General features: G+C 31.1%; 2 protein-coding genes and 1 long non-coding RNA gene across 10 annotated transcripts in view; 1 reads left to right on the top strand and 2 right to left on the bottom strand.

Moving 5' to 3' along the window:
• Positions 1 to 7,254, bottom strand: part of LOC134236571 (vacuolar protein-sorting-associated protein 25-like) — a 29,308-nt gene extending 22,054 nt beyond the window's left edge. Inside the window, exons 1-4 of one of the 5 annotated variants that reach the window (XM_062718745.1) lie at positions 7,053 to 7,254; positions 6,544 to 6,582; positions 1,464 to 1,517; positions 467 to 545 (exon numbers count right to left, since the gene is read on the bottom strand). In XM_062718745.1, the coding sequence (XP_062574729.1) occupies positions 467 to 545; positions 1,464 to 1,517; positions 6,544 to 6,582; positions 7,053 to 7,104 (224 nt within the window). In that variant the 5' untranslated portion in view covers positions 7,105 to 7,254. The remainder of the gene's footprint in view (positions 1 to 466; positions 546 to 1,463; positions 1,518 to 6,543; positions 6,583 to 7,052) is intronic. The other 4 variants (XM_062718746.1, XM_062718748.1, XM_062718747.1 and 1 more) reach the window with 4 other exon arrangements.
• Positions 1 to 22,170, top strand: part of LOC134236580 (uncharacterized) — a 177,822-nt gene that overhangs the window by 123,692 nt on the left and 31,960 nt on the right. The window lies entirely within an intron of this gene.
• Positions 12,283 to 19,226, bottom strand: LOC134236576 (uncharacterized). The gene is made up of 4 exons (XM_062718754.1): positions 19,081 to 19,226; positions 14,500 to 14,599; positions 14,228 to 14,337; positions 12,283 to 12,841 (listed from the first exon to the last, which is right to left on the bottom strand). The coding sequence occupies exons 1-4, from the start codon at positions 19,148 to 19,150 to the stop codon at positions 12,771 to 12,773; spliced, it is 351 nt and encodes a 116-aa protein (XP_062574738.1). The 5' UTR covers positions 19,151 to 19,226; the 3' UTR covers positions 12,283 to 12,770.

The raw sequence follows: 22,170 nt of genomic DNA, 5'->3' as shown, positions 1-22,170 counted from the left end.
CAAAATTTGCAGCTCTCCACTGGCAAGTGGTGGCGTCTCCGTATGAGTGAAGTATTCTCGAGAGGGACTTTAAACTATATACAATCAATAAATATGCTTCAAAGATTTAAATGTTACTTAAAGTACTTATAAATGAAGGAGAAAAAAAGGGAGACTGACTATTTCTATATTTTCCTGGGTTGTAGGAAATAAACACAAAAGAATGTTTAAGTAGAAAAGCAAGCCTTCCATCACTGTGCAAAATCATCAATTTTTTATACACGAAACTGTATATATTTAACATAATGAATATTTCAATAAATATTGAATTTCAAGTAGGCATAGATAAAATTTAAGGAGAAAAGTGAAAAGACTTTGAATTTCCTGTTATAATGTTAAAAATGTTATTTTTATTGCTCAATTTCCCGTTGTTGTGAAATGATCACACTTTTTAAACAACTTTGCATGACTAAATTAACATGCCTACCTGCAAACAAAAATCTTGTTACTTGGATCAGCGATGACTCTCAAAGTAAACGTCTCAAAACAATTTGAGCAATTCCCTCCTTTCAAAAGAATTTCACAGATACTCTTTCTGTCAAAACTTCTCTATGTAGTACGTTTTTAAATCAATATACATTATATCTCAGAAATATCTGAAGTGATTTTGAATGTTTATTTCTAGAATACACTGTGTAAAAGCTTGCTTACTTTACATCTCTGATTTTAATAAGATGTAAGGTAATTTAATTAATTAAAAGAAATGGCAGGTAAGCGATGTCTGAGATGGTGTATTCAAATGGGAAAAAGAACTCTCGTAAAACTTGTGTATATTTAAGGAATCACTGTCTAGTTAGTATAGTATGCCAGAGCATCATATGATAGTCTCTATCATGGTTCAAAAGTTATGGTGAAGGTTAAAGTTTGCAGAAAAAAGCTATTTTTAGCACATATGTCACAGTCAATGTCACAAGGTCATTGACCTTGGTGTCATTTGAAAGAACTTGAATAGTGGAGTATGCATACCAACTATGAAGTTTCTATTGTCATGGTTGAAAAGTTATGGTGAAGGTTAAAGTTTGTCGACAAAAAAGCTATTTTTAGCATATATATCACAGTCAAGGTTAAAGGTCATTGAACTTGGTGTCATATAAAAGAGCTTGATAAGTGGAGTATGCACACCAAATTTGAAGTCTCTATCTCTTATGGTTCAAGAGTTATGGCGAAGGTTAAAGTTTGCAAAAGGTATTTTTAGCATACATGTCTCAGTCGAGGTCACAAGGTCATTGACCTTGTTGTCATTTGAAAAAGCTCAACTAGTGGAGTATGCATACCAAATATGAAGTCTTTATCTTTCATGGTTTAAAAGTTATGGCGAAGGTTAAAGTTTCCAGACAAACAGACAAACAGACAGGACAAAAACAATATAAGCCTCGAATCTATTAATCCGAGCTCATAAAAAGAAAAGAAGAAATTTTCTGTACCTGGTGACTGAGTGGTAGGATTGACAATGTCTGTCAATAACTGAATGGTTGTTACTGAATAAAAGTGACAAAATTTACAAAATTAGAATTGTAATTATTCTTGAACCAAAAATATTCACATGAACATATACCTGTAAGGAAAAACCCGGCAACATTGTTTTTTGGTATTGAAAAAGAATTTAAAGCTAATTTTGGTAAATTCCAAATATAATTTTTATCTAGTATGACTATGCTAAACTTTTTTTCCGATTCATTTGCACTTCAATTTCACAACATGTACATTCAAACCAAATTGAAGTTTCTATTAAGATTTGAAGGACAGTACATGTATATAGGGAAATATGTCAGGGTATTTTACACAATATTAACTTGTACATGCAATAGAAAATGAACATCTATTTTGCTTGGAAAGTTGTAATAAAGTACATGTACCTGAGCTGTAGTGTATATTTAAAAGATGTTTTATATCAAAGGTTCTTAGAGAGTAAGTAATAGGAATCATTTAAAATGTCAATAAAATCATCTAGAGCTTAAACAATTTTCTTTTACAGTTTTCAACAAGGCACTATTAATGTGAGGCTAACATACTGTAAATCACTTTTTATTCGTGAGAACTTTTTTTCGCGTAATTACGCGAGACAGTGTGCTCGCGAAAATTTGATTCTCGCGTATAATTTTCCTTTTATAGAACAGTTTTTGTATCTCTAATCATGAGTCAATGACTATCTCGCGAAAATAAGGTGTCGCGAAAATTTAGTGATCTACAGTAAAAATAATGTTTGTTTACGTTCCCACTCCCGACTCAGATACTAATGGACAAAAATTGGTCGGAAATTTGGAGACATTTTTTTCTCAATAACATTTTAGCATGAATGCTAAATTTTCAAAATGTTTTTTCACTTTGTATATAAAATTTTGCTTTCTTGGGGTTATAAAGTTTTGAGTCGGGATGTTTTTAGCCAGTCGATCGGAAGGGGACAACCAAATATTTTTTATAGAATGCCCGAGGGACGATTTAAACGAATTTAATATATTCATATTGCTTATAGATTTAAAGTTCATAATAACTCTGAAATGAAATTTGGAAATATTAAAGATTCTGATTTTAATTCGATATATTGTATAAATTTTGTGGGACAAAATTTGACAGAACTTTTAAAGGGACATGAACACAGTTTCAGCTTAAATTTGTTTGAAACCAATTTTAATTTTTACAATTCCTAATTAAGGCTTCATCTTCTAATCAGCAAAGATTATTAAGAAACGAGATACAGAACTTAAAGTTCTTCATAATGTAACAAAGCTCGTGCCTTGTTTCTGTTTACATATACACCCCTACTAATGTGTTCGGAACCTTTTATTTTTCGGTGTTCTGCAAATTATAAAGCCCGATGAGTTCAGAGTAGCTCTGACAGTGGCTCTGGCGAGAGTTAGCGAGACTTCAGCGAGATAAAATTATTAACGGAAATGTGGCTAGGAAGTGACTAGCACGTGGAGACATGGTAAACAGAAAAGTTATGTTGCGTTTTAGTTTTTACCATCCTATAATATCATTCTGTAGAAATGTATTTCAATTGATCTTTCTGGAATTCATGCAAGTTTAAATTATAAGTATTCTCTATCATACAATTTTCTGCTGTCATGAATTAAAATTTCTTTTTGGACAAATATTTTGCAAGGGAACCGGGACTATATTTTTTGGCGTCAGATTAGCAAATGAGGCACCAATGTGACTTTAACTGACGAATCAGATGAATGAGCGTTGCATTATGGGTTACCATAAGAATACTACAGGAATTTTACGCTTGATAGATTCCTTTATTGTACTATCGGTGAATACAATTGTCAGGTGGATTCCCTGGCCAACACACGTGATCACGAGTATAGTTATGTAAAAAATGTTTTGTCCATTTACACCCCTACTACTGTTATTGTGATTTAAATTCAAGACACGTGGTTTAGGTTAACCTATTCAAAGGTTATAGGGTAGAACCGGTTTTATAAATAAAATTGGCAGTAAACAGGAAATTGCTATAGTTTGTTTCTTCTGACAACATGTCCTGTGAAAAATGTGTTTCCACGCCTTTCTAAAAGACTTTCATGGTTTTCAACAGAAATGGGTGGCATAAGGGAGGGGGGGGGATTAAATAACAATTAATACATCTTATCATAGTTTACTGCAAAAATTACAGCTCTCTAGCGACCGATACGCTGGTTAAAAAATGTGTAATATCTTCTACACTCACAAACCTTTGTTTGCCTTATATGGCTATTGCTATTATGAGATTCGCACAGAGGATTTTACCACGAGCAACTGACCAATTGTTGATTGAATCCGTTTACGCCAAATACATGTTTACATTTTACTTTGAACAGTGGTTCAGAGTCAATCTATGATCATGTCAGTTGAGTGCAAAAGAAAAAAAATGTTCTTTTGAAGAAAATGCAACCATTAGAAAGATATTACGGGCGTTTTTAATTTGTTGTTAACTAGAAAAAAATATGTTTTATGAATTGTGAACATAGTTAGTGTCAAGTTCAGAACACCAGCACTTCAAGGGTAAGGAAAACAAGCAGCATCTCGTATGCATTTAAATGGACAAAACATTTTTTACATAACTATACTCGTGATCACGTGTGTTGGCCAGGGAATCCACCTGACAATTGTATTCACCGATAGTACAATAAAGGAATCTATCAAGCGTAAAATTCCTGTAGTATTCTTATGGTAACCCATAATGCAACGCTCATTCATCTGATTCGTCATTTAAAGTCACATTGGTGCCTCATTTGCTAATCTGACGCCAAAAAATATAGTCCCGGTTCCCTTGCAAAATATTTGTCCAAAAAGAAATTTTAATTCATGACAGCAGAAAATTGTATGATAAGAATACTTATAATTTAAACTTGCTTTCCAGAAAGATCAATTGAAATACATTTCTACAGAATGATATTATAGGATGGTAAAAACTAAAACGCAACATAACTTTTCTGTTTACCATGTCTCCACGTGCTAGTCACTTCCTAGCCATATTTCCGTTAATAATTTACCCTATCTCGCTGAAGTCTCGCTAACTCTCGCCAGAGCCACTGTCAGAGCTACTCTGAACTCATCGGGTTTTATAATTTGCAGAACACCGAAAAATAAAAGGTTCCGAACACATTAGTAGGGGTGATTTAAATGCATACGAGATGCTGCTTGTTTTCCTTACCCTTGAAGTGCTGGTGTTCTGAACTTGACACTAACTATGTTCACAATTCATAAAACATATTTTTTTCTAGTTAACAACAAATTAAAAACGCCCGTAATATCTTTCTAATGGTTGCATTTTCTTCAAAAGAACATTTTTTTTCTTTTGCACTCAACTGACATGATCATAGATTGACCTGAACCACGTGTTCAAAGTAAAATGTAAACATGTATTTGGCGTAAACGTATTCAATCAACAATTGGTCAGTTGCTCGTGGTAAAATCCTCTGTGCGAATCTCATAATAGCAATAGCCATATAAGGCAAACAAAGGTTTGTCAGTGTAGAAGATATTACACATTTTTTTAACCAGCGTATCGGTCGCTAGTGAGCTGTAATTTATGCAGTAAACTATGATAAGATGTATTAATTGTTATTTTTGTTATGCCACCCGTTTCTGTTGAAAATCATGGAAGTCTTTTAGAAAGGCGTGGAAAAACATTTTCCACAGGACATGTTGTCAGAAGAAACAAACTATAGCAATTTCCTATTTACTGCCAATTTTATTTATAAAACCGGTTCTACCCTATAACCTTTGAATAGGTAAACCTAAACCACGTGTCTTGAATTTAAATCACAATAACATTAGTAGGGGTGATATAGAACATATCATATTTATAACAAAACACAAATTCAGAAAGTCACAAATAAACTGTATTAAAGGTATTAAGAGTATTAAGAATTAACTTCTTTTTTGACATTATCTTCGTTGAACGAACATATATTAGTATGTTAACCTTTGTAAACAAAAACATGACGCAGGCCATGTTTACATAATAAGGTTTGGAACTCTAAATCTGTCTTTCTTGTATTCCGACAACGGAAGTTCAAATTTTTGATGATCATTAGAAAAACCTTTCATTATATATTTGTAAAATAGAAAAAAAATTGATAATTTTTGGCAGAAACCGTGATCATAACCGTTTAAAGGTACTTGGACACAGATTTGAAGTTCATTTTTTCCTCTATAATATTACTACTTATATATTTTAATAGCATTTCACACAAAAATTAATCAAAAATCTTATTTCAATTAATAGTTATTAAAACTTTTAATCTTTTGACGGGTTTGATTGACACATCCTTGCACATTCACAAATTTTAACTTTATTCTTAATCCTTAGAAAAAGTGGCAATCCTGTTGTGTATTAATGAAAAATATTAATACTATAATCCAGAAAATTCAGAGTAGACATGTTCGAAAGCAAAACAAACACACAATATATTTTCAGTCCGTGCAGTTGTGGTAAGCAGACTGTGACGATTAAACGCACCCGGTGAATCGTAAACACCAAACAATAACAGGCTCTTGCCTTGTTTACAAAACTGTGTACATAACACGGGTGTGCTCGATTTGCAAAACTCTGTACACAACGGAATGGAGATACTTGTGAAGGAGGTTTGCTTTCTAACATTTCTACTCTGAATAAAATTATTTTTCTGGATTTAAGTTTTAATATTTCTCATTAATACACAACAAGATTGCCACCTTTCTTAAGGATTAAGAATAAAGTTAAAATTTGTGAAAGTGCAAGGATGTGTCAATCAAACCCGCCAAAAAATTAAAAGTTTTAATAACTTTTAAATGAAATAAGATTTTTAATTAATTTTTGTGTGAAATGCTATTAAAATATATAATTCATGATATTATACAGAAAATATGAACTTCAAATCTGTGTCCAAGTACCTTTAAAAGGGTTAATAGGATATATAGCAGAAGAATTTATTTACGTACTCTTTTCTAAGAGTGAATGAGCCTTAATGCTTCTAAAATACTAGTAGTCCTACTATTATAGATGTTTGATCTAAATTCATCAATGAATAAAGTAACTCTCACCTCCTTGTGTTGTGATGGCGGAAAGGGCACATTCTGATAAACACAAGAAGCAAAAAAAAAAAGTCAAGATTAAAGTTAAAATGAATATTACAATGAAAAGATTTGAGTAAGGATCTCAAAAATACAATGAAGAATACGAATCATAAAATGGTAAAAGAAAATTAAAGAAAACAAAAATCAAAACATATTTTATTACTGGAGTTATTATTGAGCTTGAGTGCTTTGTTTGAATTAAAGGTAATGAAGATTGATATTAAATTATAAGTGAAAATGCACACGTTAATTTTTGACACAAGCATCCTCTGTTTGCTCAATAAACTAGTATCTGCTTTTCAAGGTTCGAGAGATATATATAAATTAAGTTCAATGTTTTATATGAGCAATAGCTTTAGTAACATTATTCAATTAATTATCGTGGTAGTGCTTTATTTAAAACAAACAATTATAAGTGTTTATTTAAATGTTCAAGTTACTAACCTCAATAGTGCAGATAAGCTACTTACCTATAAATAAAAACGATGTGAAGAAAATCGCTCGATTTGTTCCTGAAATCATATCTGCTTGATGTCTTTTGTCAATATATTTGATCTTTTAAACATGTGGAACAAATTAAATAATGATACAGAAAACGAAAAAGCCTTTCTTGCTTCTTTTTACTAAAATTTACAAGATCTTATTTGATGTACAATGCTAAATACCTGGTGGTGATGGATAGAGAGGAAAACATTCAGGATAACAGGTTATTAGAGGATAGTCAATAAAACACTAGTAGTTGTTTTTTTAAGGTCATCATGTACAAAGACATGCTCTCTAGTACTCTTTAATAAGTCATGGGTGCGCTGGTGTTGATTGTATAAACAGGAAAAATACTAACTATGTGCACTGTTCAGAAATTAAGAAATGGGAGGAGCTGCATATATGTGTCGATGTTATTTAAAAATCCATGTGTGAAAAGCGAGAAAGGTATGCTTTTTATAATATAGTAATGGGGGTTTCCGTCCATCTTTTCACTTTTGGTTACACATCTCTTATCTGCAACTCCTCTCATACCACTGAAGGAAATTTCAAAAAATCATTGTAACATAATGCCATTAGGCACATCCTATTTTACTTTTTGATTGGACACAATGTCAAGTTTCCCATAGCAAAACATTCAATTGGCACTACCATTCTTTCTATAATATTGAAGGGTATCTATCTATTATCCACAATTCCTATATATATATCACTGAATAAGTATTAATGATACTTGGAAAGATTCTTTATTATATAATGCTATTGTGCATTATTTAATTAATTATTTGATCTGACAACACATTCTCACACCACTGAATGAAATTTGATGAAACTTTCTCTTTATTACATATTGCCATTGTGCACCTCCTATTTTACTTTTTGATCCGACACATATTTTGGGTTTCCGGGCCACAGGAATACATGGACTTTTTCACCAGTTATAACCATACGGGAGGCGGGGGGTATCATTTAGTGAGCTCATCGCTCACAGTACCTCTAGTTTAATTAATTATTTGATCTGACAACACATTCAGGTCTCTCAGAGCAAATACACGGACTTTCCAATTATAATCATTTGGGAGACAGGGTGTATTATTTTGTGAGGTCAGTGACCACAATACCTTATGTTTTTGATTTACAAATGTTGTTTTCTGATCCTTAAGAAATCTTTAAACACGAATAAAATATGCGCTTTTTGGACTTAAAGAACAATATATTATATAGATTTGTGCACATTGGGACTATTTATTTAATTTTCAACATAGGATACATGTACCTGTATTATTTCCGGAGGAAAAATGTCCAAAGGCAATAGACTATTCGTGAGCAGAAATCACCATTGTTTACTTACATAGGGAAAATAAATGGAAAAACTGAACTCATTTACTCACTCTTCGTCTAATATGATGCTAAAATGCAAAAAAAGTTCTATGAATACAAAAATAAGTGCTATAAAAGGGGCACAATATGTACCATATGAATTTCAGCAGATTGTTGGAGGACTTAGTCTGCAAAAACTTCATAGAGATAGTCAATCTCTAAACGGAGTCAATCAAGCAACTCTTTAATTTTATAGTATTGAATTGTCGTACGTTTTAATGATATTTATATTGGTTTTAGTAAAATTTTGTGATTTCAAATTCATCGAAAAGTTTCTTTTTCACTGATGCAAATATTTAAGTGAAGTGCGAGGGTCGTTCAAAAATTACGCGGACTTGTTGCACAGAAAAAATATTTGACGACATAATCGGGCAAAATGTCACACATAATATAAAAGAATCTTTACTTATATGGTCTTCAAAATTTCATATCAAAATGTTGTAAATTTGTATCAATTTTGAGTGATTTTTCAGGGCATATCATCAAGTCATGCAGCAGCAGAATCTTTGACGTCACAGGCATTATAAAAAAATATATGTGATTGAGATTTCATTTTCTCAACATTTTCCCAAGAGTACCTGTATAGTTTGAGTTACCTTATCTACTCAACATCCAAACATCATTTCTTGACAAGATTAAAATCTAGTAAACATGTAAAGAATATCCTTTTTTGTTTTAAAACCAAAAACAACAGGTATTTATGAGATATAGTGTGACATTGGTGACTCTCAATCATGTTCTTTACAGTTCGGATAAAGTTTTCTTCGATAATCTTCTTCCCGTCCTTCCGTATAGCTTTTTACAGGGTCTAACGGTCTAAAATTTCAATTTGCTATTTGTGGACGAATGTCACGAATACCCTAGTTTACTACATGTTTCATTATGCATATTTTGTATCTATGTTGGCGATATCTCGAGTATTACACATAATTTAACAAGAGTGTGCGCTGTCAATTCAGGAGACGTCATTTTCACATTCGTTTTCGCGGGAATCGCATCAGAGAAAAATCACTATATTTCTGTTAGTACTTCAAATATCACGTCAGAAATCTAAATACATGATAATAGAACAATTTAAAGATATATTTGAGAAAATTTTCGAAAAATACCGCAAATTTTAGAAAATTAATGAGTTAAATTTTTGATTCCCCATGCTTTTGCTTCAAATTTTTGGTCGTGCTCCGTATCTCTCCATCAGCGATATCAACATACCGATAATTTTAGTAGAATTTTTTTTAAATGCAGAATTTTGCCCAAAAATTATTGGAATCTTTAAGATGCATATTTCTGTGAAATTTCATAACTATATGACGTCTATAAGAGTAAATAATAGCACAGTCCGCGTAATTTTTGAACGGCCCTCGTATAAAGAGGATTGGTAGAACATTTACTGGAACCCACTACTTTACTTTTTTTATATGAATTTTTATTCAGGAGTGAATCTTCATAAAAATATTTAGTTAAAGTCTTTCCTATTTCACTTTCTGGTGAATAAAGGTGATTTATTTTTTTTTCAGAAATGTCATGAATGAATGTTCTTGGAAATAATTTAATGTTAGGTTCAGGATTGAGGAATGACATGAAAACTATTTCACTCGAAATTAATCTTTTAAAAAAACAATGTTTTGGGGGTAAGAAACATAGCTCTCAAACAGAGAGAGAACGATTGTTTTTAAATCTAGTACTTTGAATGAAAAATGAAATTTTATTATTCCTATCACAAAATTTCAAATAATGTATAAATAGAAAATAGTAACTATATTTTGAAAATGTTTCTGGTGAAATATATGGAGATGACGAACATAGTCAAGTTCAAAAGTCAATTAAACACTTCAAAATGGAGCAGAGCAAACATCAGAAGTGGGAACAGGTACCATTGAGGAGTGCGCATCCCTTGCTGACCGGTCACACGCGCCATGTGCTCCTTGGCGTATATAATCGGAAAATAACAGAAAAATCCGCCGAGAATTCAGTGTGTATGAGTAAGAAAATGAGTGTTAGTATGAAAAACATCAGTCAGCATTTGACTTGACGCTGAATTGTATTCGCTGACAAGGTCATTGTTTCGACCATAGAATGTATAAAACCCGTATGCAGGTGATGAAGGTGTATAACTATATTGCTGCATAAGTAAGGGGAGTAAGGGGAGTTGACAGTTTAAAAGTAAAAAAAACCCATCACATTTATCATAAAGCTTGGGTGTTATTATTATCTTAAACGTCTTTTCAAAAATGTGAACCAGATATCTTACAAGTAAAAATTTTAAAGAAATATAATATCCTTTATCCAAAAAGAAAAATAACTGGCTTCTACATCGGAATTACAAAATGAAAAAAAAAATACATAACAATTATAATGCGCAGAAAAACCAGGTATTTCTAAAAAATAAATTACCATAACTTTATTCTAAAACAAATTATTTTGTATAAATATAAATATAATATCATCTTTAATAATGCACAGTTTTCTCTCGACATAATGCAAAACCATAAAGTGAAAACTGAGTCAAAATTTCAAACCAATATAACTTAAAAATAATTTTGACAGCAAAACAGGTTTTAAATTAACAAAATATGTTTTAATTGGGGCATTATATAAGCCTACACATTTTTGAATGCGTATGCCTTTCAAATAAAAAGCTATTCAGACTCAAAATTCGACTATGGTCTGATCTGAGTTCATGATCTAGAAACTCTGGCTTGCTAACTATAGTTATCTCTCTTTTCATAATGAAATAATGCGTCCAATAAAAATAACATATCTTGCATCTGCATTAATAATGATGTAATCTTGCCAAAATCTACAACTGTACCTCGCTAAAGCCAAGCCAGATTGGAAACTGTGTGTTTTTAAAACCAACATTGTTGAGAATGATTTTGTTTTCATCTCAATATTTGCCCGTCGTCCGAGATACATGTACTTTCTAAAACGGGTGAATATTTTGGTGTTGTACTGGTCAGATACATTGATCATAATTTGCTTGTTTTATATATTTAGTGAAAGCAGGCCCTGGATATTTGTTAGTTTGTTAGTAGAATTGTTGAATGGATGAGAAATACTAGAAGTTTATCTACTATCTGTTAGAAAGTGATATCATTTGATTATTCCTAGTATTTCTGATCATAAAACTTTATTTTTAGACAATAAGAACTTGTGAAAAATTTTTGTCTTGTAAAGTTCAATAAAAGAAATTTATTTAATACACCTTCATAATATTGCAATTAATATATACCGGTATTCTTTATTAAAATAAAAGGAAACAACTTAAGGAATGAAAATTCTACTTAATTACAAAAAAAATACGAATATATGAAGAAGAAAAAGCAATGTGTATTTCACCCATAATAAAGTATGAACATTCAACTTCATCCGCATTTAAGAGAATGTAGAAACATAATCCAGAATTGACCTTACCTTCAAAACAAACTTCAATTGTAGACAGAGGTGCTCATTAAATTAAATGTGACGGATAAAGATAATGCTGTGGCTTTTCTTCAGGAGGAAAAATAATTAATCCCAACGGGAATCATTGCAGCTTTCATACATAGTTTACATAGGGAACAATCTATTTGCAGTTATCATTGCCATTGCATACTTATATAAAGTTAAGGAACCCCAGCTCCAAACCAGATGCAGTATAGATCCAAACTGACTTTTTGCCCATTCAAACAACATACCAACGTGACGTAATTGATAAACCATACAAAAGGTTATTAGAAAAAAACCCACAAAAATGTGTGGACGGAAAAACGACAGACGTACAGAGAGACAGACAGACATAATGATTTCTTCACAGCTGCCATTGTGGAATTCAATTTATGAAAATAACAAGTCCAGTATATTACAAACAAAGCAATTTTCACCCCTTTATTTGTTTATTTTAAATTAAAACATATTTTCAAAACATGACAATATTTCTTTTAGATCTAGAAGTATAAAAACGGGCAAAAATACAAAAATGCATACATAGTATTATAAGACAAGTATAAGTATAATGCTATATCATACCAAATATTTTGTTTTTTAAACATCAATCTGTCGCATTTTAAACGCTGATTAACGTCCATTTTATTTGACATAAACAACATTATACGTATACACAATTTTTTCTCCCTACAAATACATTACTAGTAGTATATAATAAGTGATATGGCAAGGACAGTTTTCTTCGTACAATAATACGAAAGTAATGGAAAACTTTCTACAAGCCACAGACTAATAAAGAGTTGTGATTCTTCGGAAGTTTTATTTAGTTAAGAGTATTCATCCCTTGATGCCAAATAAAATAAATTGAAGTTATTTTACTAAACTAAATGAATTCTTCTTTACATTAGATGGAAGACTGCAGCCACAAGAAGACACAAGACGCTGACAACGGGAAGTCCAGCCCCGGAACCTATAAAGGTAAAGAGCATTTACATGAATAAAAATAAACAGCTCTATCTTTTAAAACTAATTGTTAGTCCATTATTTACACACTGAATTGACAACGGATTTTCCCGTTATTTCCCTATCATGACAAAGAGCACATGGCGTGTGTGACCGGTCAGCAGGGGATGCTCACTCCTTCATAGCACCTGATTCCACCTCTGATGTTTTGGAGGTCCGTGTTTGCTCTACTCCTATTTTGTATTGTTTAATTGACCTTTGAGCTTGAATACTCTTCGTTATCTCCAAATATTTCACTGTAACTACACTGTAGAACTGTAAATAGTTTATATTTTATGTACATTGAAGGGTAAGAGTTTTCCCCGATTCCATACATTCACAAATTGCAATGTTCGTGATCTTCTTTTTATTGGTTAAAATTATTGTCTAATATTTAGCATCTGTGTGTCTAATAATATCAATGCTAGAATTCTCATAGAATAGATATCTGTGAATGCTATTGTTACTTTATTTTATCAATAGCTTTATCTTTTTCAACATAACATTCTTATGAAATTATTTTAGTTCGGGTTAATATTAAGGCTATTAAGAGATTTGTTAAAAAAAAAAAAAAAAAAAAAAAAAAAAAAAAAAAAAAATAAATTTTGGGAGATGCGTCATAGTGGTTCGTTTAATCCACATGGATTTGAAGACGAGTGTGGCGAGGCCAGAGATGCATAGTGACTAAGCTCACAGTGACATTACGATGATTGAAACTCTCTGTCTGATGTCGATTTCGAAGTCTGGGAAACAAATTACACAGAGTCACTTGAGGTTTATAATTCACATAGGCTCTTTAGCCTTGAATATGTTTTCTACATATGGAAGCTAAGCTCCACCAGTGGCTTTGACTCTAATTGTTAGACGAATGCTATAATTTAGAATGGTACACATGACTCTTCATAATGAAATAAATGCATTAATTTTATTAATAATGTATTACATTGTTTATGAGTAAAGAGGTTTTTTTTAAAATTAGTATGACCATCCGTGTCCCTATCCAAAACTCGAGCTATAGGCATAATGTAAATAAATTGGGAAGGCTTGCTTCTAGTTTTAACATGCTAAAGTACATGTAGTTGATACACGGAATTCTCAATTTTCTTCTTCAAGAAAAAACGTACGTAAAAACTCGTATGTATTCACAAATTGAAAATGCAGTAATATATGCTTTAAAACTGCGAAATGCAATAGGAACTTGAACATGGATACAGTACACAGAGCGTGAAACTTTGTTTTATCAACTTTATAGTCTTGCTGAGTATTACCCCTTGAAATTTTTAAAGCTCATAAACAGATGGATAGTTTTTATGCATAACTTAGAATTAATATGATAAAAAATGATTGTGCTCACAGCCATGATCTTTGAGTTGTTTCTTGGCTTGATCCAGCATGTCCTTCCCAGTGCTCACGTTGCATTCCTTCATTACATTTTGAATGCAATTTATATAGTTATTTAATCCACTGTAAAAGTAAATTTAATATGGCTATTTTTACATAATTATAGTATTTTACAAAAGTGTTATCAATGTAATAAAAAAGTTTTCTTTATATATTCCTTGAAAATAACTGATTTTAAATCTATTTTTTTAATTTTTATTTTTAAATTTTAATTAAATATGATACCTGCACATCTTTTCTTTGTCGCCACCGCCACCAGTCGCAGGTCTGCATTTGGAACTTTTGGATAAAAAACATTGAGCATCTTTAGCTTGCCCAGCAACACCTAAATACAAAGAAATTCAATTTTAAAATTCCGTTGACTATAATCAACACGATGTCATCCCTTAAATCAAATCAAAACCTAATAAGTAGGAAAAATGGACTGTACACATGAAATTGTTTCAGAAAATAACGATTGGCATTTTTAAACAGCCTTTAAGAGACATTAAACTCCATATGTATGTAATAATGATTAGTTAATTCATAAATAAAGGAAAACAAAGAGCACAAGTTTGCCTATCTACCAAATTTATATACTTCGTGCACTAGTATCTGATGCTTCTTGTTTATAAAAATCTCAGTTATCATAATTTAGGCAACGTATCTTAAATTTAACATTTAAGAAATTCGGTAAAATGTTTGGCAACCTCTTGTGGCCGCCCTATTCTCTCTGTTCAAATTTATTACTTGTTTTAAAACAATCAACATTTAATGTTCTTAATTTCAAGTTAAATTTTACATCAAATAAGAGGACAAAGTTGGCAAAACCATACCATGTCCTTTCACCACTGAATAATCCTTATAGTTAATAATAATGATATTTTTCTAAGGTAACGTCATCGAAAATACATTGCTGTACATGATGTGTTATAGTGCAAGTTTGATAAACAGACCGGGATAACACTACATAAAACTGCTTCAAGGCATATTCCATTCTGTTTACGTCTGTTTAATGGCATGCCTTATTTTTTTGTGTTAAGCAGAAAGACTTTATACAGATCTAAAAAGAAATAAAAACAAGGAAAGCAGAATTAACCAAATTTAAAAAAAAAATTATTGAATCAGAAACAGATTTATCATTTTGAAATTAGCATGTCAGTCTTCATGTACTTGTATCAGATGCTTTTGAAAGTTGATAGAGTCGATAGAAATGGTATCGTTCTACACCTATTATTCAGTATTGTAAATTTATATTTTTTTACTGAATTTATATGAATTTGCCTAGCTTGACCTTTGTTTCTGTATTTTTTTATTCTTAAAAGTTTCTGGAAAGGAAAACACTTTCAATGTGTAACTTTAACGTTTATTAAAATGTATCCTATCTCCATATCGCTGAAAAACTATGTACATGTAATAATCCATATAATTTGAGCAACATATTGAATTAATTGGAAGATATTTTGGCCTGTGATCATAAAGCTGTAACTGACGTTGGAAGATACATTTTGAATCACCCTTTATATCACCACTCTCATGTGCCCACAAGTAATGCACGACTGCGACCAAGCTGTAATCAATCTTACAATGACCGGCAAACGAACCCATCCCGGCGAACGCGTTTTCCCTAATAATCAGCATTTTTTACTCAAGCCCTAGAGGGGCTTGAGTTATCTAAAACGATGCTAGGTCATCGATTTACTCGGTTTAAAAACACAAAAATATATTATTTTTGTAGATAAATATATTTCTAGAAACAAAAATGAGGCTTATCTTGAAAACGTCTGTATATTCAAAGATATTGAGTGTTAAATATCTTCTTATATGGCGAATGAACAATGAGTGAAGCTCCGCAGCCGCAACAGTTTCTATACAGAGATTTCGCGCTTTCCTTGCGGCGTAGGAATCTCAGGTAACTTTTTACAGTCGCCGACAAAGCCTTGGACGAGTCCACTGCAGACTCGGAAAGGTTTTAACAAATTCTACTTTGCAAAAAATAACAGTACCCCCAACTGAAATTGCTTATCACGGGCCTTCAAATGATGTGTACTTTGAGTGACAGTAAAATAATAGGGCAAAATCAATGTTAAATTCTCGTATTCTTAATTTTCTATATTATAATAATTTATTCTGGATTCGTAGAATATGTATAATGCCGCTATATTTAACCCCATCCTCTCAAGCCATGGTCCGGAAAAGGATCCTCATTTTGGCCATGGTTTGCAATGATGGATCAAATCACGTGGAGTTTTTGGAGAAAAACTTTTAATCAGACTTGAAGCAAGCTATTTAGATTGATGTATATATTGAATGTGATGTACGTCATTAAGCAAAAATACAAAAACGTATATAGTTTGAAGTATACTAAATGTCTACATTAAAAAAAATTATTTCATTAAATTAAGAAACGGCAACGTTACTTTATATATGCTCTATAAAATATTCCTGAAAGTGTGTCACGTAAATTCATCTTAAAAAGTAGAACATTAATTATGTTTCTTCTAATTAAATTCAATATATGAATTTTGTTTTCATGCACATGTAGTTTATTTAACAGAAAATTGAACTCAGTAGCCCTCCTCTTATACCATTTCAGGATATTAATGACACTTCCTAATTGACTCTCTACAGCTTGAGTACTTCTGACGTTTTGTCAGTATATACTTGTTTATTATTTGACTAGTGGCCGGTTTACACTATGCATCTTGACACATGCATCTAAACTCATGCTTCTATTTTGCCTCACATCTTCTTATTTACACTATGTGTCTTGATGCATGCATCTTAAGAATACTTTGTAAAGATGAAATTTATCTACTTAAAAAAATAACAGTACCTTCAAATTTCATTTCCAGATTTATTTAAGCTGAACAAATCATTCTTAATTTTCTTTTTGATAATTCTTAGAAGATATAATTTATATTTATTCAAAAACAAAAACTCCTCATTATTATAATAATCAAATAAGTTTTTCTAATTGTAGTTTTAATCAGTAATTTCTGTTTTTGTGTATTTCTCGGGAAGCTATTTTTGCAACTACATGGAAGATGATTCAATCTCAACTCTGACCTTTCTTTTCATTGGTCAGTTCCATGCATCTTGTAGCACAGAATAGAACAAGTATTGAGTTCAATCTTTTAATTTGACACAAACTATTACATGTACATGAAACAAAATTTAATATATTGACATGCTTTTAATTATGAAGAAATATAGCCCCTTGTGTCAAATTAAATGAAATATGAAAAAATATAATTCAATATGAAGTACAGCACAATTTTATATGTATTTGCTTTTACACAATTTCAATAGAATATTTTATAGAGATATATTTTTTGAATTTAATGAAATATTTTTTTTATATGGATATTTATATACGTTTTTTGTGTGTTAATTCTCTATTTGCTGCATAATGACGTACATCACATTCAATATATACATCATGGAAATAGCTTGCTACAAGCCCGTGGCAAAGTGGAAAGGGCTGATGTATTTTGCAGCTGGGTCATGCAGAAAAATCTACGTAAATTTTTGTGGTGTCATCCATCGCTGCAATTAAACCATTTCAATAAGATTGATAGCTCACATTTTGATTCATATATGTTCATCATATGATATCGAATACATAAATTCAGATTAATCTTTTAAATTATTATGAAATAGGTTACTTTGCAGAAGGTGTGAAATAATACGAGAATTTAACATTGATTTTGTGCTATTATTTTACTGTCACTCAAAGTATACATCATTTGCAGGCCTGTGAAAAGCAATTTTACTTGATCATGGAAAATTTTCTAACCATGCGTTGTTAACGATATAAACTGTGTCACCTTTCAGAGTCTGCATAAAAAAAATCTTTGTCGGCGATTTTCTAAAGTTACCTGAGATTCCTACGCGAAGGAAAGCGCGAAATTTCTGTATAGAAACTGTTGCGGCTGCGGAGCTTTAAGCTATGTTCATTCGCCATAAAGGCCAATGCATATTTAACACTTAAATCTTTGAATATACAGACGTTTTCAAGATAAGCTTCATTTTTGTTTCTAGAAATATTTTTATCTATTAAAATAATATATTTTTGTGTTTTTAAACTAAGTAAATCGATGACCTAGCATCGTTTTATGAGGCTCAAGCCCCTCTAGGGCTTTTAAAAAATATAATTCAATATGAAGTACAGCACAATTTTATATGTATTTGCTTTTAAATAATAAAAAAATAGCTAGAGTTTGGAGATCTGTGCAGAGATATATTTTATGATGAGAGAAAAACAATAGTGATGATTCCCATATTCCTTCTTTGTGTGTTAATTCTCTATTTGCTGCATGTGAGATTCCGTTCAATCAACACTCATGGAGGGATGCATTTCGCAATCCAGCTCCGATGGCATACAACAACGTCTGATGTATTTTGTAGCTGGGTGATGCAGAACAATTTGGGGATGCTAAGTAAATTTTTGTGGTGTACGATCTGAATAAAGATTTCAATAAGATTGATAGCTCACATTTTCATTCATATATGTCATCATATGATATTTTATAATAAATTCAGATTATTCTTTTTTAATATCTATTCTTAGATTTGGTTACTTTGCAGTAGGTGTGAGTATACGTATGTTTGGACAAGCATCTCTTTAAATCAAAATAGTTAGACGTATTTGCATTACCCTGACAAAGGAAGACAAAAACACTTGATCATGAAAATTATAACGACTGAGATATAAACTATAAATCTTCTTATTATAAAAATCTTTGAATTAATTTTCTAAACTTTTACCATTTACATATTAAGGAGGTCCCATTAAAGCTGGTAGAAATATAACGAATGTCTTACCGTTATAAGCTATGATCACTATGACCATAAAGGCCAATGCATCGATGTAAAATCTCCCTGAAATCGCCATTGTCTCCTCCCTGGGTTTATTAGATATAAGATGAGCGGAAGCTTGCCGAAATATTTCAATACTGTAACTCTTGATGTGGATTGGATGATTGTTTGACATAGCTTCCCAGAATTCACCATTTTTATGAGGCTCCGAGAAGGGTTTTTACAAAATGCACCACATATATCAATTAGCAAATAATAATTACGAATCTACCTTAAACTTTGATAATCAAAATATTTCACGAAGTCAGATGAAAATTTAGTATAGTAACGATTGTCAGTAATTGTATCGTACACATTTTAATTTGGAATTATGATATAGAAAATTTAAAAAAAAAAGTCTATAAGTGAAGTATAAATTACTCAAAGTAAAACTATTTCTACCAATTTCATGATTTAATGATTTAAATACTATATACTTGAATTTTTTTTTTTTAACAAATAACGTTTCTTTTTACTCAATTTTTTTTTATCTGCACTATGACAAACACTAAACACTAAATCAAAAGATCAATTATTAAACGGTACACTGTTTTGGACCAACTCTGTTGTCTTTTTTATCAAAAGGATAATTGTCTGTAAAGGCAATGAAATGTGGTTCTATTTCTTAAAAAATGAATGGTAAATGCTATATTTTATCATAGTGTTGTAAGGAAGTACACAGAAATGAAAGTACAATTTAACACACAAATTGTGTGTCAGATATTCTTCTTAGAGTTAATATCATCTCTGATTAAGACACATTAAGATTGACAAGATTTGTTTAAGAAACAACGACTTTATCTAATGACTAACGTTTTAAACTTCCAGACATTTCTCTACTAGTTTTTTTAGTCTAAATAATAAGGCATTTAGGTAAATCAAAGCAAAATGTTCTGAAGCATAAAGCAGGTAAATTTTACGAGAATCGTTTGCATGTTTTGTAGTTTTTTGACTTCTGAATTGTATAAATTAACTGAAGAATAATTATTATAAGGGTTAATGTTAATACTAGTAACAACATGACTAATTTAATACTTTTACTCTTGTTTATTTTTATGAACAATCCTATATTCATGCTAACAGACTGTCTTGCTTTTAACTACTTTATTTCTTCCCATCCGATAGGAAGTTTAAATTCAAGTAAATATATATTGATACATTGCTAGAGCTTCTTTAGAGACCAACAAATTAATACACAAACTAGAATTAACAGAATTCATTTTATCTATAGAATTCGTTTGAAGTTAATGTTAAGTTGTATTGCAGCTTTTACCAATTTGTGAAATTAAGTGTCCTCAGCTTGAGCTTGGTCATTCGAAACCTTTTGATTATAAACAATCGATTTCTTAACCACACACACACTCCCCCTCCTCCCGAAAAAAATCAGATTTGTGACAGAAAAGTAATTTTTTATTTGTTGACTTGATAATTCTGATATAATTTTATCATGAGATTACATATGTAAAACAATGCTTCATTTTTTTTATTTTTCAAAGGAATTATATTATAAAAAAAATACTGAAATAGTGAATAATGACTAACTTCTTATCAATATAAATTGTTTGCAGGAGAGTTGAAAAAAAGCCTGTGGTCTTTAACTGGACATTAAGATATATCTACTACATATTATCAATGAACAATAGTTGCTGCCTTTTAGTTGCCGAAAATAATTTCAAATAAAAGATACCAGAGGATTGGATATTTTACGAGAAAAATGGTTAATGATAGCCTTATAACAATGTATTAAGATAAACGTGATAACCCTTACTTTTCAATCATTAACTTCACTTATCATATTCATTACTTGTGTAGCATTATACCCTAAACCCTACTATGAGGTTTATATCTCTCTCAGTTGATTCGATACGTAAAAGAATACTCTACCTACGAACAATTTCCATAACGATGTAAATTATAGTGAAACAAGTTTTTTAAACATGAATATAAACAGCCTTGTTTAAAGTCAACATTTCAAAAATTGGGCGAAACAATGACCTTGTCAGCATAGACAAACTATCATTTAGTCAAATGTAGATGGATGCTTTTCATACTGTTGTTTATTTAATATCATTAAATCTAATAAATATTGTGGATTCTGTAGAAGAAAAAACGCCAGGCGGTTGATACTTTAACAGAATGGATTAAATCATATCTATGTAACAATAGCGTTTAACAAAATTGAGGGGCAATATGAAAACAATCTATCCCTCTGTTTTCAATAATCTAGAAATCATGAATAAACCATAAATAAATCTTATACGTGAAAAGAAGAAAAACACTTGTTGTGGTCTTCATCTTGACATTTCGCTATATTGACCACGTATTGTCAATTAGCAATGGTTATTTCCATTCTTATGTCGATTCTATATATCCTGGTGAGCTTGAGATAAAAGATATTACAGAGTCTGACACATCTGTTTCATATTTAGGTATTTTACTTGAAAAAGACGTTAATGGCAATCTAACAATCAAGCTCAATGATAAACGTGATGACTTTAACTTTTCTATCGTAATCTTCCCTTACCTATGCAGCATCTTCATCATCTACATACGGAGTTTATATATCTCAGTTGATTCGAAATGCAAAAGATTGATTGATTGATTGAATTGTATATTGTTTAACGTCCCTCTCGAGAATGTTTCAGTCATATGGAGACGCCACCACTTGCCGGTGGATAGCTGCATACTGCGGAATCATCATTGTTCGTGGGGAACCAATGTTCGTGGCTTTCGTGGGTAACCATGACCCACGAATTTACATCCCAACGAACGTATATACAAACATTTGTTTTATTATTTATTAAAGGTTACGATTACACAGTCTAGATAATATCGTAAAATAACCTTTACGTTTATGTCCGCATGATCACGCATAAAGGAGATATTCTGTTTATGTTCAAAACAAAATAAAAAAAAAGAGAGAACAAAAAAATATTTCATTAAGTTTCAAAGACATTGACTATGTACTACAATAAGTAATAAAGTGATAAATATTTGAGAAGTCTTAAACTGTTAACTAGTGTTTACATTACGGTCCAACATGCTCAAGCGCCCCTT

Source organism: Saccostrea cucullata, unplaced genomic scaffold (genome assembly GCF_032062105.1).
Source record: "Saccostrea cucullata isolate Sc308-1 unplaced genomic scaffold, CSIRO_AGI_Scuc_v1 ctg264, whole genome shotgun sequence".
Classification (NCBI taxonomy): domain Eukaryota; kingdom Metazoa; phylum Mollusca; class Bivalvia; order Ostreida; family Ostreidae; genus Saccostrea; species Saccostrea cuccullata.
Note: the sequence above shows the minus strand (reverse complement) of the source record. Positions and strands in the feature narration are given on the sequence as shown.

Coding starts and splice junctions, on each gene's coding strand:
- LOC134236576 (XM_062718754.1), bottom strand. CDS start 19,150: ATGGCGATTTCAGGGAGATTTTACATCGATGCATTGGCCTTTATGGTC. Junction 14,600..19,080: donor AGTGATCATAGCTTATAACG/GTAAGACATTCG, acceptor CTTTGTATTTAG/GTGTTGCTGGGCAAGCTAAA. Junction 14,338..14,499: donor GACAAAGAAAAGATGTGCAG/GTATCATATTTA, acceptor TTACTTTTACAG/TGGATTAAATAACTATATAA.